This window comes from Myripristis murdjan, chromosome 11 (genome assembly GCF_902150065.1).
Source record: "Myripristis murdjan chromosome 11, fMyrMur1.1, whole genome shotgun sequence".
NCBI classification, from domain to species: Eukaryota; Metazoa; Chordata; class Actinopteri; order Holocentriformes; family Holocentridae; genus Myripristis; species Myripristis murdjan.
In genome coordinates this window covers 5,532,713-5,560,136 of record NC_043990.1, presented here as the reverse complement: position 1 = coordinate 5,560,136, position 27,424 = coordinate 5,532,713, and the positions used below count along the sequence as shown (strand labels likewise).

At 42.7% G+C, this 27,424-nt stretch overlaps 2 protein-coding genes across 3 annotated transcripts in view; one reads left to right on the top strand and one right to left on the bottom strand.

The window, feature by feature from the left end:
- LOC115368291 (chloride channel protein 1-like) overlaps positions 1-15,888 on the top strand; it is a 55,141-nt gene extending 39,253 nt beyond the window's left edge. The window contains exons 18-24 of the mRNA XM_030064350.1: positions 676-768; positions 929-1,016; positions 4,151-4,233; positions 7,899-7,943; positions 10,078-10,182; positions 14,291-14,377; positions 15,295-15,888. Coding sequence (XP_029920210.1) covers positions 676-768; positions 929-1,016; positions 4,151-4,233; positions 7,899-7,943; positions 10,078-10,182; positions 14,291-14,377; positions 15,295-15,888 — 1,095 coding nt within the window. The remainder of the gene's footprint in view (positions 1-675; positions 769-928; positions 1,017-4,150; positions 4,234-7,898; positions 7,944-10,077; positions 10,183-14,290; positions 14,378-15,294) is intronic.
- Positions 15,889-23,247: 7,359 nt separating this feature from the next.
- The window catches only part of LOC115368296 (uncharacterized), a 75,882-nt gene continuing 71,705 nt past the window's right edge, over positions 23,248-27,424 (bottom strand). For both annotated transcript variants that reach the window (XM_030064357.1, XM_030064358.1), the window contains exons 10-11: positions 26,941-27,078; positions 23,248-24,453 (exon numbers count right to left, since the gene is read on the bottom strand). In XM_030064357.1, coding sequence (XP_029920217.1) covers positions 24,223-24,453; positions 26,941-27,078 — 369 coding nt within the window. In that variant the 3' untranslated portion in view covers positions 23,248-24,222. The remainder of the gene's footprint in view (positions 24,454-26,940; positions 27,079-27,424) is intronic.

The window sequence follows — 27,424 nt, the reverse complement described above, 5'->3', positions numbered from 1 at the left end:
GATGATAAATAATTGATGAATAATCAGGGCTTCATGCATACTGATCGAAACATTATTGTTTTGAATGTTATTTTAGAGAGATGAATATTTAATGTTATTTAATGATAAATGTTGAGGCTGATTTGTTTCACCCGGTGAAGGCCGCATGGTATAAAGCCAGTGTTTCTCAACTCGTGGGTTGAGAGCCGGAAATGAATCACAAGATGTTTTGACAGCGGCCTTGAAGAAGGATTTAAAAAGTCCGTTCAAATATGAAGCTCAGTGACAAGCGGACTGTTATTCCACTGAATTATTTCAGATATTTCACATCTTTAGTATAATAAAATGTAGTGTAGTGCTTTATTTTCACTCTAACCTTAACCCTTTAAAATGTACAAAAGATGCGATTTGAGCTGGCAAAAACAAAAAGAAAGAAAAAAAGAGATTTTGTCATCTTGAATTAGAAAGTCGAATTGAATTTTAAAATATAAATTCACATTTTCAACATACTTTACACCCTGAGCTGCAGCGGTGCACACTCTTTCTCTGCCGTCTATCATTATACACAGATTTTATTTTCCATTCATGCATTCATTCGTTCATTTTTTTCATTTATTTGCCGCTGGTTGAGGTCAAACTCGCGGCGGCGTGACAGCTCTGGTCTGTACTGATGTGTGTTCCTGCGTGTGGCTGCAGGGCCGGAGCCTGCAGGAGCAGAACCAGTGCGCCAAACACAGCTGGGAGTCCTTCGCCTTCGTCGATGAAGAGGAGGAGGAAGAGGGAGAGAAGGTGGGCCTTGTAGTTTGTCACATTTGTCCTCAAGCCTCAAGTAAGTAGATTTTCCTCCGGAGTGCCTGCATCTTGATTTGTTTTAGTTTTCTGTCATCCTTTTTCATTCCTCATTTCAAAATAAAACTCATCTTTGGGGGTTTATCTTTTTTTTTTTCAGGGCGGCCCGGTGCAGGAGGAGAGGAACGGCCCCCTGCCCTCCCCCAAACCCCAGGAGCCGTCCTCAAACCACACCGCCACTGTCCCCGGTGAGCAGGAGGGACTTCATGTGTCCTCACACATTTCATACAGTTTCTTGATTTCATTGTTATTATCTCACAGTTTTGGCCGGTTTTATCATTTCGTCACCCTCAGACCCAAAGGTGCACACTGTTCTTTGGAAAGCACCGCAAACCGTCTCCATTTAGCCTTTGCAAAAATATTGAAAGTGTCTAATTTCATGTTGAATCATGCATTTAAACAGAATCAAGTGGAAAATTAATTAAATTAATGCGGCTCAGTAAAATGCACAGCACAGTAGATGAGGCCAGTGGAATATTGCACTGCTCATTAAAGCTGGTTTTAATCGTGTTTGTTGTTTCAAGCGAGGACCAAACCCTCCCTGCAGATGTATACGGGCTGCATTTGATTTTATAGTTGACTGACGTCGAAGGGTTTCATTTCAAAAACCTCCAAAACGTCTCCGTTCTCCTCAGCTGAACTCGGGCTCTCCAGGCTCCCGGACATTTTAAAGTTGTTCCATAATTCAAGAGCGGTCTCAGTTTTTTTTTTTTTTCTGCTATACTTCGGTGATACTGAAGCAGACCATCAATTATTATTACTCTGGGTGAGTTGAAACACTTTGCCTCCGGGTTGAATTGAGTTGAGGTTGTGATAACCGGAATATCTGCCTCTTCTATTACTGTGTGCTCGCGCGGTGCTTTATCATCAGTATGCAGCATCTCACTGAACCAGATCTGGCACTCCTCATCAGAGTCGAATGTCATGACTTAAAAAGATATTAGTGAAACAGTAGCTGCAAGTGATTGATCGGATAAATTATAAGTCATAGAAAAGCATAAAATTTTCATTTTCAGGAATTTAATTCTTGTGTAATCATCCTAAAATGAGCCAGACAATGTAATTTCAAATACTGTTTGAGCCAAGTCTAACAGATAAACAGGCAGGCGGACGGATAGAAGAATGAATAGAGTGGATAAATGGATGAATACATGGATAGATGAATAGATAATGGATGGATTGGTGTGGTTCAGCAGTGACTCACGCCTCAGCGAGCGACACAGAAAGCTTAAAAAAGTGAATTTGGCTCCGCTGTTTGACCTCACTCGGTCTTCTTTAACTCCATTACGACTGTGGAGTTGTCGAGTTTCGTGACATGAAGGCGTAACCGAGGGATCGAGAGCCTTACGGGGCCTGTCAGAGCCAAAAAAAACAAAAAAAGGCGTCTCTGTGGTGAGCAGCAACATGCCTCCTGGGATCAATATTGCTTTTCCCGTGACCTCGCAGAATCCACCGGAGCCCACCAGCCGCTCACATGTGTGTCAGCACGGAGGCTGCAGAGCCGGGGGACTCTCTCTTCCTCTCTCCACATTTTAACAGTTTTTAAAAAGTCTCTGAGCCTCAGTGTGGCAGGGGCAAAATTTAATTTAATTGGGAATCAATGTGATGTTAAGAGCAGATGTGATGCGATGACACCCGATCGCACAGCAGCGTCGACACACACCGAGACAGGAGGGTCAAGCACGCAGCAAAAACACACCAGTGGGATCTTCTCACTCAATCTTCATCAGACAAAGCCATCCATCTTCATTTTTGGGTGATTTAGCATTGGTAACTTTGCAGATTTTTTTTACTTGTGTAGCTCTACGTATGTTATAGGAGACTGTCTTATAGTAAAGTGAAGATTGGTCAGTCGTTTGACTTTTACTTTCAGTTCGTTTTCGCTTGAGTTTTGTCCTTCACTACATTTTAAACCAGATCCATCACAGAGAACAAGTGATCAGTGACAGATTGTGGTGCCTTTCACAATAAAAGCTCAGTCAGCAAAGATGAGAAGAGGAACCTGCTTCTTATTCTCTGCTGTCATTTCCAAATTTCACAATAAAAGCTGTACAAGGAGACTCAACTGGCCAAAAATGTGGAATAAGTGTAAGAAAAATGGCGGAAAAATATCAGTGACAGTTCAGTTTGAGCGTAATGCCCCTTTAAAAGCATGCAGTGTGCGGCGTGTTCTCTCCTGCTTTTCTAACTGCATGGAAAAGATCCCAGCGAACACAGTTACTGTTTGGAAAAAGGAGCTCAGTCACTTTTACTGCCAGGACATTTGACATGAGACACTTTGGACTTTTACTGCAGGAGATTTTTACTGCACTACTTCTACTTCTACTGCAGTCACATACCAGCAGAGGAACAGTACTTCTACTTCTACTGCAGTCAAATACCAGCAGAGGAACAGTACTTCTACTAATACTGCAGTCACATACCAGCAGAGGAACAGTACTTCTACTTCTACTGCAGTCACATACCAGCAGAGGAACAGTACTTCTACTTCTACTGCAGTCAAATACCAGCAGAGGAACAGTACTTCTACTTCTACTGCAGTCAAATACCAGCAGAGGAACAGTACTTCTACTTCTACTGCAGTCAGACACCAGCAGAGGAACAGTACTTCTACTTCTACTGCAGTCAAATACCAGCAGAGGAACAGTACTTCTACTTCTACTGCAGTCAGACACCAGCAGAGGAACAGTACTTCCAGACAACGTGTTTGTAGCCCGTTAGTTTCACGAACCATCGACTTTGAATCATCGTCGGCCTGCTGCTTCGTTTTTGTCTTTGCGTCTCTGCTCTCTCCACACTAAAAAGCGATGAGGTCCAAACACTGTAGATGGCCTCCAAACGGTGTATTTGTAGGCTTCGTGATTTAGGGAACCAGTTCTTGGTGGTTTTTCTAGGCCCTGTTCACGTGTTTGGCCGTCTCCGCCCTCCGCCCGATTCTAAAACGGTGAGAATCAATAACCCGGTAACACCGACAGGCACGGAGACAGACTGTTCTCTGCACCCTGCAAACACCCAGATGGCCTGTGTGTGTGTGTGTGTGTGTTGTGGCACAGTAAACGCCACAATAGCCCGCCGCATACAATATCCCGCCCGCTTCCCAATGAAACGGTATCCAGGCAACAACAGCAGGAGGTCAGCTGGGGTTGTCGCAATCTCCCCAAACCCTCCATTTGCAGTTTTTTTTTTTTTTATTTATTTATTTCTCGCCAAACTCTGCAGGTCTTTCAAATAAGCTGCATTTGTATAATTCATTGTCCTTCAACCTCTCTCTCTCTCTCTCTCTCTCTCTCTCTCTCTCTCTCTCTCTCTCTCTCTCTCTCAGACAAAGGTCCTCTGCAGTCCGTGAGGTCAACACTCAGGAATCTCTTCACATCCAAGGACAGGAAGGCAGAGGGACAGTCACAGGTGTGTGTGTGTGTGTGTGTGTGTGTGTCTTTTACACACCTCATGTATCCGCTGTCGGCGTCCTCGCTTTACATCTTTGCATATTCCTGCATGTCCGTGTGCTTTATGTCTTTGTAAACCAGCTAAGGAGCGCGCTCAGTAGCCACGAAAATTTCCCCGGTGTAATGAACCACAGACGTGTAAACACCCCCCTCCCTCCCTCCCTCGCCCTCCCCCCTCCTCCAACACCACCACATCCTTTTGGCGAAGCCGTCGCCGCGGCCGTATCCTCCTATTGGCGAGGATGGGATATAAATATTTATCCATTATTTTGTGCAGAATGAATTTTTCATTATGCCGCCTGCTTTCTATTCAGGCAGATCTGCGTGTGTATGTGATTGACAGCGGCACATGAATACACACAAACCGCTCCGCCGTCCTCTGAGACGCTCCCCCCAAAAGTCGAGTGTCTTCCTCTCAATGCGCTCTCATATGGAAATCAGGAGGGCGGACGGTGGAGGTAGAGTCGTTACTCGGCTCGGCATGTAAAAAAAAAAAGGCTATTGATGTTATGGGTTCATACGAGGGGGTGAAAACCACCCTGGAAATAAGCATATGTTTGTAAGCTCGCAAGATTAGAGTTTGATTTCCGCCAGGCCCACCGCTGTGGTTTGTGAATTACCCGTCTGATGCTCGTTTCAGGTGTGGACTCCCCGTCCCCGCCCTGCGTGGGGATCGCCGTCTCGGCGGCGGGGCCCGAATTCGGCAGCCTCTCGATTACGAGCGGACGCTGAGCGGGAAATTGCCACAAACAAACAACCGAGTCTGGTGGATTTCTTTTTTTTTTTTTAGTCTAGACTGCCGGCGTCGGTCTTTAGAATAACGTCTGCTCGGCTGGTGTAATACAGCCGGCGCCGTGTGGATTCCTGGATTAGTTTATGTTGCTGCTGTGCCGTGATAAAACATATAAACAAAGTGATAAAAAAAAAAAAAAAAACTACATAAGAAAAAAAATAAAGGATGTGGTCCCTGGTTTGTGCAGGTGAGATAAAAAAAAACAACTAAAAAACTAAAAAAAAACACCTCTGTTATTGCAGAAAAGTTCATCCCTTCCCCTGATTTTTAATGATATATTTGCATATAATTATCAAATTAATACCCACTTAACACGTAGCTCTCGTCTCCTCAGATCTCTTTCATGTATTTTACCAAGAGTCCAATATATGGAATATCTCTGCCTTTACATTTTTATTGAATTTGTCTCCACGGTGATTTAATCTCTTCCCTTAACCAATCAATATTTTCCATATGGACTGCCTTTTTAAACTGCGTCTAATCAATATTTTACAGGTCTAAAGGCTTTTTTACTTACTTTCTTTTATCTGTCTTGTCTCATGGAAACTCTAAGCCTGTATACCTGCATGTATTATTAGTGTGTGTATGTGTGTGTGTGTGTGTGTGTGTGTTGTCAAAGTGCTATGCTATATTATGTTTTCATTTTTGCTGTCTTTTTTTTTTTCTTTTACTTTATTTGAAATTATTGGTATGACTCATAGAAGTTGTGTGTGCTTCACTATTTCCAGTAACATGCTGGCCTGTGAGTGCCAGAGGGGGCTTTTAGACAGTTCTCCCTCACATTTCCCTGCTAATTTTATGTTGCATCTTATAGAACATTTTTTTTTTTACATGTTTAAATAAAGCACAGCAAACCAAAAGTCACAATGCAAGTTACAGCCTCTGTTGTCCAGTGTTTACTCAGAAAGTCGCTGTATGTGCTGGAGTAGGAACAGATCAGATAAGAAATGTGTTCTGCTCCTGAAAAACGAGCACCGGTCACCCATCACAGATAGGGGAGAGTGGGGTAAATAGTGCCAGTTTTTACTTAAAGTGCCTTTAAAGCGAGGGGATTACAGTAATGCCTCCAACTAAAATATGCACATATAGTTTAGGATGTTGTGCATCCCTGGGAACAATCACTTTGGATCTTATATAAACTGTTTGAGAAATATAGCTTTCAAAAAAAAAAAGTGTTTTTGTGGCACAACTTAAATTGTGCCATTCGAGAGAATACACTGGGGTAAATTGTGCCATTGATAATTGAAGTAAAACAGATCATTTTAATCTCACAAATGATAATGCTATACAAAAGCAAAACAAATTCAATACAAAATTATTTATTTAACATTTATTTCTTATTTTAACAAGCTCACAGGCCACTTTTCTATAACAAGGCCTAGCACCACATGAACACATACCCAGAACAAAATAAAACTTACAAAATGAGCGCCTGCAAATCATCTTCATCTGAATCTGAATAGTTTTAGTGATCAAAGGTAAGAAGACAATGTACAATAACAATAAAATACAATAAAGAAACATATAGTATATAATCACAAGTTGTGCCACTGGCACAACTTACCCCAGGCCCTTTGGCACAAATTACCCCAAGCCCACCATTTTGAAAAAAATGCATCCCCCAGCTGTTTTGAGCTAACATCATGCTAACTGTATAGACTCATGGTGTAGCTTACTAAAGTACTAAAACCTGTGTGAACTGTTTTCAAAGTTTTCTATAATTGTTCAAACACAGCAATCAAAAAACCTTGATCATAGAAATTTTACTTTGGAGGGCAAAAAAATGTTTTTTGAACTGAAATGTGCTTACCTCACAAGCCATGTGTCTCCCTTCTTTACAGGATGAGTGAAATGGATGCCTCTTCAAAAATATGTGGTCACATGACCAACTTCTTCTGTGGTTTTCTAGATAACAGGGGTGGCACTACTTGTCCCCTTGGCACAAATTACCCCACTCTCCCCTACTGTAAAAGATTTAAAAATTAAGATAAAAGACCCTTTTTGAAAAATAAGTGTTTCACTATTGCATTTCTGAAAGGAATCCTCCAGTGTTTTAAGTAAAATCCCCTTTTTCCGACTTCCCCAGACAGAGACAAGATGATTGACACCATTTCCACCTCTGTACGTCCAGTGGTTCACTTTCTATGTGTAGCATTTCATGTTAGCTTAGCATAAAGACTTGAAGTCTATGGGAGTCATTAGCCTGGCTCCATCAAAGTGAAAAAATAAACCTTACAGCAACACTGAACGTGTCTTATTTACACAGTGGATCTTGTGGATCATTATTTTTTTTCACTCTCACACAGCTAGGCTAACGACTCCCATAGACCTCAAGTCTTTATGCTAAGCTAACACAAAATGCCACCCATAGGAGCCGAACCACTGGACGTCCAGAGGTGGAAATGGTATCCAGCATTTGTTTAAGGATAAGAATAAGTATTTCCAGAGTTATTTTAAACAATAGCATTAACGATGATTACTGTAATTGTTGTAAATAACAATACTATTCAGATTATATTCTATAAATTGCTATTTCTGTGGAGTTTGTGCAGATGTTGGAGGCACGGTGATGGAAAAGTCACCGCTGAGTAATGCGATTATGTAACTGAGGCTGAGTATTCCAGCGGAGCGATTGCAGTTTTATGCAGGCCATATTTCATAAGTTACTTTCCCCTCCGTTCTCTCATGTAAGATTTATAAGACGCTCTCTGGATTTAGAGGTGACATCCCTTCTCCCTTTTCAGAGCGGTGGAAGTGACTGGGGCTGCTCTTATGAAATCATTCACAAACATGTCTCATCTCTCGTCTGTCTCTCCCCTTTTTGTCTCCAGGAGCCCTCGCCGCCTCCTCTGTCAGACACAATGACACCGGAGGAGGTACGGTAATAACGGAGGGGAAGACGGGTGGGTGGACGGAGGGAGGGAGGGAGGGAGGGAGGGAGAGGGAGGGGGGGACGATGGATTTGCACAGTTTCACAGCTTAATATTTCAAAAAACCCAACATTTTTCACAAGATTACAGTCAAATGCAAACACACCGGCGCTGCGGCTGAGTCACCACACCTCGACTGAGTCATGAGCATGAAGAGTAAAAAGAAAAATAACACCAATCTGCATCTGTCGCATTAAAGACTCTTTTATTATCCAAGTCCAAGTCGATTTCAGAGATTATGATGTCTTGCATACTTGTTATTATTGTTATTATTGCGTCTGTTTCTTTGCTCGTCTGCAAAACCGATAAAACCGTACAAGCGACACATATGGTTCATGCATCAAAACGTGCAAAATTATGTGTCTGCATATACTGGCATATTTAATGAATTTTTAAAAACAGTTTTGTCACCTCTCACCTCTCATAATTTTTAGGCCACAAAGACGCTCCACGTGTCAAACTGTGTGGAATTATTTCTAGATTCACGGTATCATTTTGTTCATTGATATTCCTTATAGTTTTTGAATTATGGCAAAACATGATGAAACATGCACACGCTTTTAACGATAAACCAAACTAATCAGGGCCGATGATTCTGGGCCTGGATCAACTTTCAGTGGGCACAGGAGCTTGAATTCAAGTAGAAATTTGAATAATTTTGACTGTAATATTGTTACATAAAAAGTAGATTTTACATACAGCATTTTGTATATTTTGTATATAAAATCCACAAGCTGTCAGGAAGCAGAACCAGCGTCAGAACCATATTCCACTAAATCAGGATTTCTTTCACTTTTTTTTTTTTTTTTTTCTCATGTGATGTAATTACGACAAGAAGCTGCGTCCCTGCCGGTTTAACCCGAACCCTGCACTCGCAAATCCTTTTGATTTCACCGCCATCTGCAAACGCCGAGGCAGCATGTTTAATTTGCAATGAGTGTGTGTAGTGGCAGCTAAAGAGTGAGAGTGTGTGTGTGTGTGTGAGACAGAGTGGAGAGAGAGGGAGGGAGATACTAGTAGAGAGAGATTGAGTGTTTTATTACCACCCGTTTCTGCACATTTACATTTGTTTAAACCTCCTCATTACCAAACGCTAAAAAAAAAAAAAAAAAAAAAAAAAAAGGTTTTAAAAAGGCCCAAAGTGTCCGGCCCATCTACTTTTCCTGGTTTTAAAATCTGGCCCATTTGAATTTGTAATGGCGCAGCCTCTGATGTGAGGTTTAATTATAGTCACGGCACACACTTGATTGTTAAAATGAAAGCAGCATGCGGTCACAGGCCCCGGGAATTTATTTTGTCCCACATTTCCAAGTGGCCGAGGTCAGAATTGAATAATTGCGACTTCACGCGTGACACATCCTTTTTTTTTTTTTTTTTTTTTTTTTTTTTTTTTTACGAGTGCCCCGAATGATACCGTGCCCTTCAGTCCCATTCTGTCCCTCAGACTCTCGCTCTTCACTTCGCTGGCGTTTCTCCAAATTGCCCAAATAACATCGCCTTGTAAATTCCGCAACACTTTCTGGCCCCTGTCACGGCGTGGGCCGGGGCTTCTGGGTAAAATCCACAGGGAGGGGGGGGAAATGTGTCAGACATCCTAAATCTCTGAGGGGCGACAGGTGACACGCAAGGACGCATCGAAAGCATCTCAAGGTTTTTTGCAGCTGCGAAACTCCTCCATGACAGCGAACCGCCCTCTGCCTCTCTCTCTCCCCCCCTCTCTCTCTCTCTCTCTCTCTCTCTCTCTCTCGCTCTCTCTCTCTCAGCTTCACAGCATCCTCTGTGCTTTTTCAAATCACTTTATCTTGATTTATTTCCAAAGGTTAATAATGAAGGTGTTTTTAATCAAACTCTTGATGCAATAGATACACTTTCCCTCATGTTCAACATTCACACACTCTCACACACACACAATTCACACACACACACAATTCACACATCTCAGGCTTAACCCCGAGGCTCAGCGTCCTTTTAATCACAGTCTGGGATTCGAGGGGGGATTTTTTCCCGTCATGAGCGGGACTCTGACCTGGCGGTGGCGTCCCCGGCTCCCTGACCTTGAGCTTCCTATTTGCCGCTGCAGATTAAAGCGTGGGAAGAGGCAGAGATGGACAAGCCAATGGAAATCGATCAGATCCGAATAGACCCCTCCCCTTTCCAGCTGGTCGAGAGGACGTCGCTGCACAAGGTTGGTGGAGAAAGGCGGGTAAGACGCCGCAGGGGGTCAGCGTGGGCTCTGAGGTGACGGAAAGGACACGTGGTGGTGTGTCGGGTTCGTTTGTCCCGGCTTTCCTGTTCGCCGTGGTGTTGCACTGCAAAAAGTCCAAATCTTACCAAGAGTATTTGTCTTATTTCAAGTAAAAATGTCTTATTTCTAGTCAAAATATCTCATTGCACTTAAAATAAGACATGATCACCTCAGAAGTAACTTAAACAAGTTAAAATTTGCTAGAAACAAGAAACATATTCTGCCAAGTGAACAAGCAAATTTTTACCTGTGACACAAGTGAACAAGTAAAAATTTGCTTGTGTAATGAGATATTTTGACTAGAAATAAGACATTTTGACTTGAAATAAGACAAATAATCTTGGTAAGATTTGACTTTTTGCAGTGTGATTTTTATGAATTTGTCGTGGAAACTGATTGATTGATGTGTTTTCCAGGCAGCTGCATGAGATGCTGACCTCCACTCTCATTCGCCGGGTCAGATTCCTTCGCCTTGTTAAGCAGCAGAAGCACTCGCCTCGGCTCTTGTTGTTGCTAAGTGACAATCGAAAACCCGTGTGAAGAGTCTCAACGGGCTTTCGCTAAAATCTCATATGCCCAAAAACCGTCCGCCTCGCCCTCAGCTCTCAGCTCTCAGCTCTGTCGGGACGGCGAGACAGAGAGGCACGCCGTGTCCACTCCGAATAACGAGGAGATAAAAGTTTCCCAGCAGCCACCGAGGCGAGCTCGTTAGCGTTCCGAGGCTCGGGCGCCGCCGCTCTTCTTTAACGGCGTTTTCTGAGAAGCCACATGAAACACGTCTTCCAGCTGACCGTCCATGAAGGGTGACGCGGATGCTCTTCCTCAGTCATTTATGTTCTAAAAATAACACGTTAATTACTCGAGTTTCCATCGGCGGAAGCAAACGCCTCGGCTTCCCAGAAAACACATCTTGTTAATACTTCTGTTTAAATTGTTCATATTTCTATTTTTTTTTTATAATCCTTGTTTATAGTGTTTATATTGCTCACTGCTATTTATCATGTGTATACTGTATATTTCTTCTAAATTTGCACATTGACCTACCTCTATGCACATTTTATACACCCATGCACACGTTTTTTTCTGTTTTTTTTTTTTTGTTGCACATTGCTTTTTGCACACTGGGTTGTACTTAGATCTTATTCTTTATTTTTTTTTTTTTATCTTTTTTTTATTTTATTTAATCTTGTAATCTGTGGATACTGCTGAAAAACTGTGAATTTCCTGCGGGATGAATAAAGTATCTATCTATCTATCTATCTATCTATCTATCTATCTAAAATACATGAGATAGTTCAGGATTTTTTTTTTTTTTTTTTTTTTTTTAGATATTAGGATTTATTCTGGGCAAATATTATTCTAATGTTTATTTTTTCACCAGGCTACATCCTAATGCTGTTAGAGCTTTAAAACTGAGTGCAGTGGTTTATTTTTTTCTTCCTGATGTACAAAATAAACCAGAACTGTGACCCAAAAACCGCGATACAAACCGAACCGCGGCTTTACTGAAGCATCACCCCTCTAAACGAAATATTTCACAAACGTCTCTTTGTAACTGTTGTGCAATGAACCGAGTCATTATCCATCTGGCAGATTGTCTCCAGCTGGATTTATTTTATCGTTTCTAAATCAACAAAACGGCTTGTTTAGTCCCCGCTGACTGACTGAACTGGATCAGAACGAGGAAGCTGACTCTTTTGCACTCCCAGAATTCATCACAGACACCAGTCGACGGGTGTTTTTCGGACGTGTGAGGACGAGCTACACTTTGTTTTTCAGTGTCCATCGTATGCCAGCTTAAGAAAGGTTTTATTTGAAAAAGAAAAAATGAGGAATCCTGATTTGTTTCGGTTGTCTGAATTTAATATGCTAAGATGGCCGTTTGAAGAAGAGGTGTTTGCTTTGGGTAAATTCTTGGAGGAAGCGTGGAGACAGCTTTACCCGCATGTATGAACTGATGCATGTATTTATTCACTTTTGTTAGAGCGATAGATAGATAGATAGATAGATATACTTTATTGATCCCAACCAGGGAAATTCTGGTTGGGAGTGTCTTATAAGGGGATTATTGTATGCAGGACACTTAAATAAAAATGATCTATCTATCTATCTGTGCCGGTGCACGAGCAGACAGGTGAGGAGCGGCAGGTGAGCACGTGGAGGCAGGTCGGCCCCCCCTCCTCCCCCGAGCAGCCGCTGGTTCCCACACTCGGCTCATTAACTTGTTTACTTGTGTCCCGTGTGACTCGGCCTTGTGTGCTGATCACCCTGACAGCAGGCTGATGGACTGGAGACGTGGCAGCGTTCACACGGCGTCCCGCCTCCAAATGGAGACAGACACCACTTCATTTCATTTTGGACTGGCAACACACTCTTATTTACAGCAGCGTCACGTACGAACACACACATCCATACCTGAAGGTGTTGCCTGGTCTGTGCAGGTCCTACCAGCCTTTATTTGTGGCAGAAACATCAGCAGAAGTCTCACGCTGGTTTCCTGCTCCACAGCCACTGCAGCAGCCGGGGGTTTACTGCCTTGCTCAAGGACACCTCGACAGTGGTTGTTGTCGAGGGAGGGGAGAAGTTACTCGTTTAGTTCCCGCGTCTCTAACCTCCAGGCTAAATAAGTGCAGCGTGGGTGAAACGCCGACATCCTCACACGCTTCAGATTCTGACGTGGGATTTTTAACTTGATGCTGAAGGTGTGATCACTAGAGTTGGGACCAATTACTCACAAAACTAATAAGTTACAATTACTAATTACTTCTGTAAAAAAGTAATTTTGATTACTACTCAATTACTGCTGCAGAAGAGTAATTCAGTTACTGGGGAAAGTAATTTTTATGATTACTTTTTTCTTTTCTTAAATCCTCTTATTAATGCACATATTTTTGCGTTGCTGTTGCAGTGTGGACATTGCTGTCAAATTTCATCTATCATTGTCAGTGTTGGGCACGTTACTTTGAAAAAGTAATACATTATAGTTTAAAGTAGTGATGTCAGTTGGTCAGGATGGGGAATTGAACCCCCGGTCTTCTGTATGGCAGGCAGAGATACTATCCGCTCTGCCATCAGGAAACACATGCACTTCTTGTAATTTGTGCTCAGTCATTCTCCATGCATGTTGATAAGTTACGAAAAACTGCAAAGTCTGACCGGTTTGAAAATTGACACACCGCTTTTTCTCCACAAGACGCACATTTTTTGAATAGGATAATAAAATAATAGTAATTATTAGTAGTAAGTAACGGCTAATAACGGCGCATTTTATTGTCAGTAACGATAACGGCGTTGTAACAGGGAAACAGTAATTTCTTTGATTACTCGTTACTGATAAAAGTAACTAGTCACTGTACATGACTAGTTTGTTTGAGTTTTGGTAATAAATAAAGTACTTAACCTCTCTCCAGTAAGAAACACACATGAAGAAACACCGGTCTAGACTTCCTGTTGCTGCGCTCGGCTTCCCAGCGTTCTGCTTCAGATGACCTCGGCTCCTAAAGAAGCACACCGCAGTTTTCACGTTGGAGGATTCTCACAGATTCTCAGGCTTCTCTCGATTGTTTATTTATGGTTTTGGTTATGTTCTTACCTGCACTTCACCATACTGCACCAATCTTTTTCACTTCGTGCATGCGTTTCTTTTTCTACTCTCTGATTAAAACGGCCTTCATGAACTCAATTTACCGTTGATTTTGTGTTCTAAGTCATTTCTTTATCATGTTAATATGCAGAATATTGTTTATTCACGTGCTGCAGGCGTCTGTGTGGCTGTGAGGAGCTTTTTCAAAATCTGGCCTTGGAATAAAAACCTGTGTTGGGAACATTTTCTCAGCACCGTCTCTCTCTCTCTCGTTCGCCTCGGACTCGTTGCCAGTTTGCTTTCACCTCGCGGTCTCCATGACGCCGGGTCTAGACAGAGCTGAGTGAGAAGCGCGAAGCCTGTAAATTTCCCGAATTTGCAGACGGGTGCAAAAAGGCCGCGGCGGTGTGAGAGGTGGACGCCGGCTGTAATTTGACGTGTGACCTTTTCACTTTGTCTCCGCAGACCCACACATTATTCTCATTACTGGGGCTAAGTCATGCTTATGTCACCAGCATCGGCAAACTGGTGGGGGTGGTGGCGCTCAAAGAGGTAAGAGAGTTCATTTTCCCCCGTGTGTGTGTCTATGTATGTGTGTGTGTGTGTATTTTATTTTTTATTTTTTTAATATTCTGCAGTCTGAAGCTGGTTTGATGAAGGTCACCTGGAAGAGAAAGCTAAGCAATAAATTAAATTCCTATTGATCTAAGTCTGCAGAAGCCGCTTCCTTTTTTTTTTTTTTTTTTTTTATACAACTTTTCTAAGACTTCCATTGTCTGATTTCCGAGGGAAAACAATAATCCTGTTGTTGTTGTTCTTTTTCTCGTCGTTCACCTGGAGTCTCATAAAGCCCTTCTGAATAATGCATGAGCGTTTTGTTATCATAATCAATATCCTCTCCGTGCGTCTCCTCCTGCGCGGGGCTCATTCCATCTGTCGTGCCGTTTCTCTCGCCCACCTTTTCCCCTCATTCTCTCCTTTTCTTCTCTCTCTCTCCATCCAACTCTTTACCTTTTTCGTGTCCTCACACCTTACTTCCTCCACTCGTGTGCAAAATCTCCCTTTCTGCTCTTTCCTCTCTCTCCATCCTCCTTCCTCATCTTTCTTTCTACTTTTCAATCTCCATTTTCTTTCACTTTTCTTCCATCTCCTCCCGTGTCTGCTTCTCCTGTTGTCTCCCCATTTTTTTTTTTTACTTTTTTCTTTCCCTCTCCACCGTTACCTCCTCCTTCCATCTCCATCTCCTTCCCTCGCCTTTGTCCTTCTCTTCTACACTTTGTACCCTCCTCTCCTGCTTCCCTTTCTCTCGATCCTCTCTTCCCTCTTTACTACTTTCCCTCGCTTTCCCCACCTTTTCTGTCTCCTCACCCTCTTCTCCTCTCTCTTTCCTTCCCCCTTCCTTCCCCTGCCCCTCTCCATCTTCTCTTCTCTCCTATCCCTCCTTTTTCCTCCTCCTCTCCCTCCTCCAGCTCCAGAAGGCCATCGAGGGCTCCACGCGCTCCGGCGTCCGGCTCCGCCCCCCTCTGGCGAGCTTCCGCGACGTCAGCAGCCGCGGCTCCGCCTCCAAGCCGCCGCAGGCTCCTCCCACCGCCTCCTGCGCCGCCTCCGCCCCGTCCTCGCCTTCCGCCGCCTCCCCTCTCTCGGCTCCGGCGCCGCCCCTCGAGCTCCCGCAGCCCTCCTCCTCGCCGCTCCACCACCATCAGCACCAGCACCACCACCACCACCATCATCATCATCATCATCATCATCCTCCAAACGAGATGGAGGTGTGGATCGAGGGCGTGACGAGGGAGGTGGAGGAGAGCGGCAGCAGCAGCGGCAGTGGAAGTGGAAGTGGAAGTGGAAGTGGAAGTGGGACCTGCAGCCCCACCAGCAGGAGCAGCAGCGACAACAGCAGCCTCACGCTCCCTCCCTCCTCCTCGCCTCCCCCCATCCCTCCCTCCTCCACTCCCTCTCCTCCTCCTCCCCCCTCCCCTGACACCTCCATCCCTCTGTCCTCCCTGAGGCCTGCGCAGGGACACGTCGAGGAGGAGGAAGACAGCGACGATGAGCCCATGGTTTAGATCTGATAGATAGTTGACTTTTATGGTTTTTTTTATAAAAGGAAGATTTTTTTTAATGGTTTGAGTAATTTTTTTTTTTTTAGTTTCTCTGTCTTGTTCTTAACTTGTTCCTCTGCCTCCTCCTCCCTCGTACCTCCTCTCTCCCACCTGGCCCTCCTCACCTGCAGCGTCCTCTCTGCTCCGCTCATTCCCCTCCATCACGTCTCTTTTATAAGCTCTTCATGGATTTGTTTTTGACTCTTGCCCTTCCTTATTCTTTCCCTCCTCTCTCTCTCACTCACACACTTACACACACGGATGTTCAACTGATAGGGTTTTTTGAAGGCAAATTTTTAATCCGAGGTTGCTGATAACCGATTTTTTTTTTCTTAACTTTTGAGAAAGTTCATTCCAAAAAAAAAAAAAAAAAAAAAAAAACACAAAATGATAAAGCGCTTCCTCAGAATTTTATCCTCGTCAGGCTCGCTGATAATTAACAAAAGGCCAATAACCAATTATAAACCCAAAACTTATGCAAACCATTAAGTTAATATCTCTCTTTCTCTCTATGTTATATAAAAAAAAAAAAAAAAATTCTGCCAAATCTTCTGTGCACCCGGAAACTGACGCTGGTAATAGTTGGTTGGGGAAAACAAGGCAAAAAACAATAGATGTAAATAATAATAATAATAATAATAATAATAATGATAATTATATTCTCTTTTAATGTCACAGTTGATAAATACAATATGCCAGTGTCCTTATATCTATAATCCCATTCTGTGGTGCATTTTCAGTTCTTGTTCTTGTTCTACTTTGGAGCAAACCTTACATTTCAGCATGATGTGTTTCAGTATCCATGACATGTTGTGCTGCTGCAGTGAATTCAGACGTGCTGTGTCAGACTAGAGACACTTTTCAACCAATTTCATCCTGTAACATCACTGCCACACACTCGTTCTTCTCTCTCTCTTCATAATGTGAAGCTGCACAAGCTGCTGCCTGCCGCTCGGGCTTTACATGACCGCTTGCCTCGCTAAAAAAAAAAAAAAAACATATTGGATGAGAGTATAGAAGCTATTGATTTTTTTGTAAACCTGCGATGTGGCTTGCAGGGGACTAATCGAGGCTCTCGGCCCGCTGCGTCAGATTGGCCGAGGCCTCCAAACGACCTCCAAACCGTGAGGTGACCTTGTGGCTGCAGCCTGGGAGCTCGTCTCATCACCGCTCAGCTGATAGACGCTGCGGCTGAAGCCCAGCTGCACTGCGCCGATGCTGGAGAGGCTTTTCCTCCACTGACCCCAACCCCAACCCAGATGCTGCTTCCCGGTCGCAGCAGAAAACAGCGACTCGTCTTCACTCACAAAAAAATAAATAAATAAATAAAAATTTAAAAAAGCAAGCAGCTCATTAAAAAAAAAAAAAAGCAAACCAGCAGCTCCTCTCCGCCCACACACAGCTGCATGTTGGTTCAGACAGCTTGTCATTTTGATTAAGATAATGTTGTACAACTAAATGAAAATGGATGCACACAAAGTGAAGATTTCCATTCTAAACTGACATCCGTCCTAACAAACAGAACAGGTTTTGTTTTCTGTTTTTCTAAAATGATCATATAGTTGAAAAAAAAAACCCGAGGCACTTCTGTTTTGTATATGAAAGTAAAAAAAAAAGGTAGGAGGTAAAAGAAACACGTAGAAAGAGCCTGCACTCTTCAGCACATTATGAGCACAAAGGCTTCACATCAGTCGCCTATCTTGGAATGATAAACATATTTTTTTTCTAATTATTATTGAAAAACAATGGGTAAGCTGGGAAACATGAAGACTTTTTTCCTTTTTCTTTTGCACATGAGTGCCTTGGCTTCTGTTTCTCTAGTATTATTTTATCCCCGAGGCAAATGAGCACTTATTTTGGGAGCAGACTTGTGGTTAGTTGAGGCGTAAAGCAAGGGCAAACTCTGGTGTCCGCTCTGCAGCTCCACAGATAAGCAGCGTTTAGGAAGGAACTTCTTCAGCTGCAGCGATGGCTACGTACAGATCCGATCAGAAAACCTCAGTTAATAAACCTTGAAGAAATTCTTCGACATTTTGGGCAAAATCACATTTTTTTTCTGACTTATCCAGACTAACACAAGATGTTTGATCCCATTTTCTCCTCTGTACGTCCAGTGGCTCAGTTCCTATGGGTAGCATTTTATGTTAGCTTAGCATAAAGACTTAAAGTCTATAGGAGTCGTTAGCCTAGCTCCATCAACGTGAAAAAATAAACCTTACAGCATCACTGAACCTGTCTTATTTACACATTGGATCACGTATCTTTTTTTTTTTTTTTTTTTTTTTTTTTTTTACTTTGATGGCTATTTTTTAAATGCTATTTTTTTCCCAAAACATTGAAGAATTCCTTTAATAAACTTTAAAATGTGGCAAAAGTCACTGGATCTAAGAGCATTTTCCATTAAAACTTGACAACACATTATTTGGTCAGTGTGAAAAATTTACTGGCTGTAAGTCACCAAACTGTTAGCTTCCAAATGGATTTCTTTTATGATTTTTGATTTATGTTTTAATGCTCAAGGCTACAAAATGGATTTTTTTTTTACAGCAAGTCAACCCCTACATCTTGACAGATCTGATTACTGCCTGTAGTTCTGTGCTGAGCAGAAATGCGATGAAGTTATTTAATCTGAGGAGCCGCTGCGTGATTGGTTGGAAGTCGCTGAACCTCCCTCCTCCTCATCCATCCACCTCTCCTCCTCCACATTTCCCTCTCTCCCCGTCCTCTTAAGCTCTCTCATGTCTTTATTATCTCCTGATTGCAGTTTCTCAGGTGCCACCTTAAAAGTCTTTAAACCTGCGTTTGTCTAAAAGAGGTTGTTTTTTTTGTGTCCGTGTTAATTTACGTCTTTTGTGTGTCTGTAATCTAAGGGGGAACAGGTATAAGCACTCATCTCTGTTGTCTCTCTGGTTTCACTTCATGTATTTATTTATTTATCTTTTGGTAGTCACATGTTTTTCTCAGAATTTGTAAAAATGATGATGTGGTGATTTAGCCGAATAAAGTTTGATAAAGTGATCTGCTTTACCTCTTTGCACTTTCTTTGTCGTTTCTCTTAAACTCTAAAGCCTGCAGGTGTTTATCCCAGGTCGGTGTTTAGCTGCAGACGGTGAGGTTTCTTCTTTACTTATCCCTCAGTACCCAGATCTGAGTTCAGCCAAGGCCAAAAATCACTTAAAAATCATTTCTATTCACATCAAAGATTCAGCAAAATAAAAACAACTCTCCCTCAGGTGACACTAACCCCAAGTGAAGAGGCTACGTCGAAAAACAAACGTTCCCTTAAGTTCATTGCTCAGTAGCTCTTAAATATATAAAGCTTGGTGGACTTCATTCTTGTTTTTCAGTGCATTGAGTGTAATTATTATCCTTCCCAGATTTACCAAGTACAGCTGTCATTTTTATTATTTAATTAAGGTGCATAAAGATGTGACCTCTTTCAGTTCCTCCTGTCCCTCCTACACACATTCTACATTTTCCATATCAACATTTAAACCACACGTGTACTTGGTGTACTTGATTCTAAAAAACAAATAAAGCAAACAAACAAAAAAAAAATTAGCAGCCTCTTTTTTTCACCCCTAAAAAAAGATGTATTCCCTGTATGCAAAACACATTTCAACTTCACTTTACCCAGATTCCCCTTGGGGATCAATAAAGTATTTATGATAATAGCTGGTAATTCCCAGATGCTTTCTTGATTTCTCATGTCATCTGTAATTTATGGAGGACAAGTCCGAGGAGCAGATCTGAATCGAAACCTTTTTTTTTTTTTTTTTGCAGTATTTTTTGAATGAAGTCCTGAGATCATATCGTATAATGTCGCTGATTCTCTTGTATCTTCTCCTTCATGTTTTAAAATGATAATATAAGCGACTAGAGAGATTTTGATCTTTGCTATACACCGGCAAGTGTTTGATTTGATTTATGTGGTGCACTGCATGTGATCCATCAACACACATAACATGAGAAAAAAAAACACAAACAGGAAAATGTAAGCAGAGAAAAATGCATCATAAAACGTGGATTGATGTCCACATTCAACTTGAGGAGGAGGATTTTTTTTTTCTCTCTTATTCACCTGAAATTGTGTTCATCCTGTTGCACCAGTCATTAATCGGTGTCACCTTCTGTAAATGGTATCTCATCTTGGAATGAAACTCTTATGTTGTATTATATTTTAAGCGTCGGTGCACTCACGCAGAATTAACCGAGTATGAAGGTCATTTTCTCCAAAGACGGTTATCTCTCTCGTGTGGAACAAAGATTATCTACAATCAAGTCATTTGAAAATGATGGAGTGTCATTGTGATTATACAGTGACATCTCCGTTTTCTCTCAAACACCATGTTAACTTAATCATTTCCACTTATATAAATATATATATATGAAATTACAGATTAGGTACCGTATATATACAGTAGATCTATTTGTATTCTATCTATGTTTAGATGTGATGTGGGCTCAGATCACGTTTGTGGACATTTTGTGTTCAGGATTTGGTCTCTAAGCAACATCTCTCCACTGGAAGACAAACAGAGGACAGATGATTATCGCGGCAATCAGGGGCGACGCGGGTCCTGATCAGCCGAGTGTGAGAGCGAATCGTCCTTTCCAGCGGCCGTCGCTATGCAGCTCGCTCTGCTTCACCTCGCCCGGCTGGAGGCCTGCGCAGGAGCCAGCGGCAAAAGTTAGAACAGACACTGGAGTGTGTGACGCTGCCTTCTGGTTTGGTGTTTTACATGTCTACGAGCTCTGTGCACACACACACACACACACGGGGGGTGTAACATACACTAATCTGTGGCCTCTGGTTTGATGTCTGACCCTGTAAGCTCTGAACAGTGTGCCAATTACATCAAGTCTTCAGGGGGATTCTTCCGTCATTATAATTGTATGTAATTACTGAACATCGTTTTCTGTGTTTCCTTTGTTTAATATTCAGCAAAACCTCCAAAGATCATTTTTTTTACTTCTTTAGAGGGGCTAAAGAGTCATTCAAACGTCCTCAGACAGAAGCCAGAGTACCTCTCTCTTATTGGATGTCTGTCTTTTCTCCAGACTCTGGACACAAACACACACAGAGACCCAACTTTTGAAATCAAATTAAACATAAACAACAGATAAACGATATATTATACATTTTAAGTCAGCGTCTGCCTGGGACAGTACCCTTGTTTCCATGAAATGGTTGATGATAGCTGTTGGATATACGTTGGGATGTATAGATCTCGACAATAACCACCTACTTTTTGGAGATTAATTTATTCTATAGACGTCTCAGAAAATTCATTACATAAAGAGTTCAGCTTTAAGATAAATGATGACCATAAACCATTTGATCCTGATTAAAAAAAAGTAATAATGGAAATGGAAAAAAAAGGCAAAGTTACGAGACTGTGTGGATGATTATTTTAAGACTGAAGGAACTATGCATCCCATAAATCACTGAGACTGACTGACACCTTTGTAACGAGTTCCAGCTCCTACCTGCCGATAGTTTAGCTTACCTCATCTTGAATTTAGCGTTGGGACATCAAAATGTAAAACGCTGGAAGAGAAAATCATACCTGCGCTGTGATAAACGATCAAAGAGTCCGGTGGCAGCGGTAACTCACTAGACGACGGTGACACGCACGGGTCAGGTAGCAGTTTCCATGGTAACAGTGAGCTCCACCAATCACAGACGGTATTGCAGTGCTTCTCCATGACATCACCAATAAACCATGTTAAAATGAGGCTGATCTCATATGGACTTGTTGCCTCTACAGGAACATATGTCGCTGTGTCACAGTCTCGTAGCTCGAGGTAAGTCCACCTTCGAAGGTTACGACATTATGGCGACCAATCACTATCCTCGTTTCAGAATATCGAAATTGAATTTTTCTTCATGGTTTGTTTGTTTCAAAGTCATGGTATCCAACCAGCATCACACGCCACCCCTCGTTGTAAGTGTAATAAACCAATAAGATAAAAAGAGCTTTTCCAGATTCTAGAGATAGAATGAAAACAGAATGAGAAGGTGAAGGCCAATGTCCAGAACCAAGATCCGGTCAGAAACACTGTAAACTCCAACTGAGCTCCAGTTTTATTCAAAATAATTGCACTTTTCCATATTCGGTTAATGAGCCTTGAAGTTGCGTAGTTTGCATGTTAAATAATACTGTCTGTGCATTAGTGGTGACAAATTCTGGTGCAATGGAGGCTTCAACACAAGGCCTGAAACATCGTTGATGTAGAGTGAAGAACTGGGCCTTCCTCTCTCACCAAAAGCATTTTCATGATGATAAAGTCAAAACTGAAGAATCAAATCACCTAGGTTTTGGTCTCCCATACGAGTGAGACTGCTGCCGTCCATCCTCAGATGGAGTAAAGAAGTCTAGCTTTAAGGAAGCAGAGCAGGGATCACTGATGTTGCCTGACGAGGTGGCTGCTTCACAGGTGACGGAGCACGGGTCACAATCCGAAGGTGAAAGGCTTGACAGAGAAATGTGAGACTACTGAGGACAAAATGGGAAAACACAACAGCAGAGTGTTGGTGTGAGCCGAGACAGCTGGATCGAGCTCTGCCGCGGCGATGATCCCAGAACTGCTTAAAGGAGTGTTACAACTGGATAAGGATGTGTTAGTTCACGCTCACACAGCAGCTTAGCTCCGAGACACGAGGTGGAAAACCACACGCCGTCGCAGCCAGGACTGCACGGAGGTTGTGGAGCGCTGCCCCACTCGAATGGCGAGTCAGCTGCCATTTTTAGGGATTACACCACAAGCTTCGCCAAAGCCGGGGCCACTTTTCCACAGGTCAGGAAACGACTCCACCGAGTCCAGTAATGCATTTAGACATACGTATAACAAGAGCACAACGGATGCAACGAAGCCATTCATTTTTGCCACATAAACCCAGATATAATCCAAAAACCCTGAAATGATGCTGCTTGAGAGGACACTTTGCCACCTCAAAGTGAAAAGTTGTGTATTGTACCTTTAATATGAGCCAGAATGAAGAAGTTTTGGCAGTCAGAGTGTTGAGGTGGTGTAAATGAGTTCAGGAAAACCTTAAAATGTACAACAGGACATTCAACTTGCCTTTTCTTCCTTGTATTTCTTTGGTTGTTTGTATGCGAGTGTGTCTAAGTATTGTTTATACATATGAAAAAGTATGATTATACAATGTGTGTGTGTGTGTGTGAGTGTGTGAGCATTCTTGCATATGCTCTCTTTTCTGCAAGACGTGGAACAGAACAGTGCAGAGAAGAATCTGTTTCCCAGAATATATATATTTTGCACACAAACAAAGCTACATTCATACAAACAAACAAACATACATACATACATACGTACATACATACGATACATTCTTACATTCATACAAATACATATCAGTTTAGTGGAATTTTTTTGTTTTATTAAAAAAAGAAATTTGATATATTATTACTTTGTATACTGTGTTATACTGTTAGGGCTAGGTCACTGTTAAAAAGCATGCACTTTCTTTTGGTTGTGTCCAGACCAAAGGGAAATAGTATTTGCAAATACGTGTTGCCGTTTGTTTTAACTTGCTTGGAGTACCAAGTGGGCGGGGTTTACCACGTCAGGATGTCTCAGCACGAGTCAGGTAAGTTGCCAATCACAGAAAAGTACACTAATTTGAATATCAAACAGCCTTCTGTGAGTGTCGGGACTTTCTGGCCCCACAGTCTGACGTGACAAACCGCTTTACTTCTGGTGCTCGACGCAAGCCGAACCAAACGCCAGCCGTTATCTGCAAATACGGTTTGACCCAGGTGTGGTTGTCTCCATGTTCTTTGTATTGCACTGAATTTTTCAAACCGATTTTCTTTTTTCTCCTTTTCCTACCTCGTTTTTTTCAGTTTCATAACCTTCCATCCAATGTTCAGCCTTCAGTCCTAGTCCGATCGGACCAGTCGGAGAAAAGGGACCGAGTTGTCCTTGGTTGTCCATCGCAAAAGATCCTCACACAGCTCGTTTCAGCACTCACTGAAATTGTCACTGTTTCTCCTACCATCTTTGAACTGGATTTGTCCTTTCTCGCAAATATTCCACCTTTCCCTTCTCAGTCTCTGGGGGAAAGCTGTGTTGTGAGTTGATTCATGTACAGGACATCCCACGTTTCCTTCTGAAAATGTCTTCACGCATTTCCTCCATCTCGAAGTGGGTAAATATTTGGGAAGGGTGGGGGGGTGGGGTGGGATAGAATAGCTTGATTGATTGATTATTGGAGTATTTACTTCCTGTTTTCGTCAGTCTCTGTCTGACCTTGTTCCCTGTCAGCAACCCTCAGTTGGTTGCCACAACAACAATCGAACCCTCCTCTGCCTCCTCGTCCTTCTCCTCCAGCGATTGGACGACGCAGGGCGTGACGTCGAACGGTATCCTGTCGGCAACCGATTCAGCAGGCTGTGCCGGCGGTCCCGGGCTTGAGCCTCCGGTCGGGGGGGCCTCCTCCCTCAGGGGGGACGGGGTCAAAGAGCACGGCTCCGGTTCCAAGGTTAACGTTACCTCCTCTACCTGTCAAAACAGGAAATTCATTTAGCAGAAAAGAAAAGGTTTGGTATGCTAGCTACCAAAAAGAAAGTCAAACCAAGACTATTGATTTCAGATGATGTAACACACCTTCTGGTGGTTACACTGGATGTCCACAGTTTGACTGTCTGCATCTTAAAGATACAACTTGACCGTGTGAACAGATCTGACCACACATTGTTAATTTCTGTTCTGTTGATGGAGGTGCTTTTTTCCCCTCTAACATGTTCGATTGAGTTTGTGTGAGTTTACATAATTACTAACTTGTTAACCTGCTGGTCATAGTGTTTAGTCTGTTAAACGCCTTTTACTTGATTTTTTTTTTTTAGGAGAACTTCATTTGTGCCGGATCTACCTATAACTTTGGTGGCGCAAAGATCATTGTGATAAATGGAGGATAAATGTGTTCAAAGGTTACAGTTCCACCATCTAACTGAACCTGAAACAACTCTAATTTTATTTTAAAAATTCCAAGTCGTCAATTTCATTACACTGTGTAAATGAGACAGCTTCAGGGTTGCTTTAAGATTTCCATTTTAACTTTGAGAGAGCTAGACTAATGACTTCAATAGACTTCAAGGGCTCTAGTTTCCCGGCGCAGTGCGGGGTGGCGCAGTGAGGCGAACCCCGCGCAGAGCTAGTTTCGACCGGCGAAACGGCAGAGGCGGACGGTTTCCAAGTTTCGCAAGCGGAGGTTCGCCGAGATGGGAGTGGCGGCGCAGCGGGGGGAGGTGCCGACAGATTCGGCTTGGCGCAGTGACAGTTTTGTGCCAAAAGGCTTCGCCGAGGTGCGCCAAAAGCTCGCCTCCTGAAACCACATCTACTTTCAGCGCAAGGCGGAGCGGAGCCGGTGCAGTGGAAGTTTGGCTGGCTGGCGCACATCACCAAAACCTCACAATCAGCACAAACGGTGTCAATCTCCTTTGATCTGACATCAGCTGTGACGGGACAGTTGATATGGAGATATATGTATGTGCTGATTGTGATCGTAGCATTGAATAGTGTTTTTTTTCGGTATTTATTGCATCGTTCATGTGCCTGACATTCCGGAAGCCTGCCTGTGAGGTTTTGGTGACGTGTCCGCACTGCTCGCCGGTCTCCGCTCCGCGCCTGTCTCCTGGGCTCCGCTCCGCCTGCGGCAATAGACCTCTATGTCAGCTGTGTAAACTTTCATTACGCCTTCGCGCAGCGCATTTTAAAGGCAAGGACAGGGGCTCATTTGATTGGTTACATGTGAATCGGCTGTGTCAAACCCACTCCATGCCTTCTCTCCTCCCCTCCGCCGGTAGGAGGGATGGCGGAGTACTTGCGCCACCGAGAACGGCGTGCCAAACTTGGAAAATCCGCCTGGCCACACCCAGTTGGCGAAGCGCATCTGCGCTACGCCCCCGCCTCGCCTGGTCTGCGAAACTAGAGCCCCAAGTCTTCATGCTAAGCCAACTCAAAATGCTATCAATGGAACTGAACCACTGGACTTACAGAGATGAAAATGATATTGAACATCTTGTCCAAGTCTGGGTAAAGTGGAAAAAGTGAATTTTTCCCAAAATGTTGGCATATTCCTTTAACTGTCCCTATTTTGCTCCTTCTGGTGCCAGAAACCACTGTGTGTTCAGATTAAGTGAGCCAAGTCATCTCAAGAAAGTTACAGTTTATTTATTCTTTATGTTTGTTTTTGAAGTAGAGACAATATGGCCACAATGTCTAGGGCTGAAGATAACAGTTTCTGTGTTGCTGTAACCTGGATTTAATCCCACCTCAGTCCTTTACCATACTCAGTCCCTTGATAAGACGGTATTAAGTTCTTTGCTTGTGGAAACAGTATAGTACAACGTGAAGTCATCAGCATATCGCACTATTCTTGATTTCTCAAGCAGGAGGTTCCCTGGTGAAAATGCAAAACAACACTCTATCTTGTTATGGTTTCAGGGGCCACATTGGAAATTATAACAATATTTTTGAGCTCTGAAGGATAAATAGCTCTCCATCCAAGAGACAAGTAGGAATGACAACCTATAGCACGCTAAGTTTTTCAATCAATACTTTGTGATGAATCACACTGAAAGCTATGGTAAAGTCCAATAAAATCACATGGGTCATTCATCATTTTTTTCCAGAGCAGCACATGTCAAATGACCTGCTCTGCAAAGCATGCCGAGCATCATCTATCACATCATTTCTAGTAAAATAGTTTGGAATTTATATAAACAGATATAAAAAGTGAATGTTCATTATCTGGTATCTGCAAGACTGAGAAAGACGTGTATTAGACCATGTGCCCAATTTTTTAAATATTGTTTATTTTATTTTATTTTTTACTGTCAGGTGTTCTTTGTTTGAAATAGTCTCTCTTCTCTGATTTGTTCAGTCTGGCTACCTGGTTGCAGTGTAGAAGGGATATTTCTGTATCTTCATTTGAACCAAAATCAATTAAAACCTCTTTTGGCCAGATACTCTGGGCCATGAACTCACCCTCGTCACCTCCTCTTCCTCTTCTTCCTGCTGCTCGGAGATGCCTTCAGACTCCGGCTCTGGCTCCTCCCCTACGGTCTCGACCACGCCTCCGACCATCTCAGCCATCGGTCCACTCAGCTGCCCGACAATCTCCACCTCCACCAGTTACAAACATTGTCATTGCTTCTCATTTTATTTTTCACTGATCTAAACTAGAAAAGCACTCAAGGTCACATAAATATATACTATACATTTTATATATTTAATCTGTGTATTTAATCTTGTGCTGGCAGTCATCTCCTCCCTCCATCCCCCAGTATAACTTGCTAATAACAGAAAAGCACAAAAAAGAGAGAGAAAAATGAACAAAGAAAGGCAGACAAAAGGAAAATATGATGTGGCTAATTTTTCCTAATCACTGCATCACTATTGGCCTCCACAGGACAGCAGAGAGGAAAGAAGGATAGAGAGGAAAGAGGCAGGTAAGATGGTAAGCATTGAA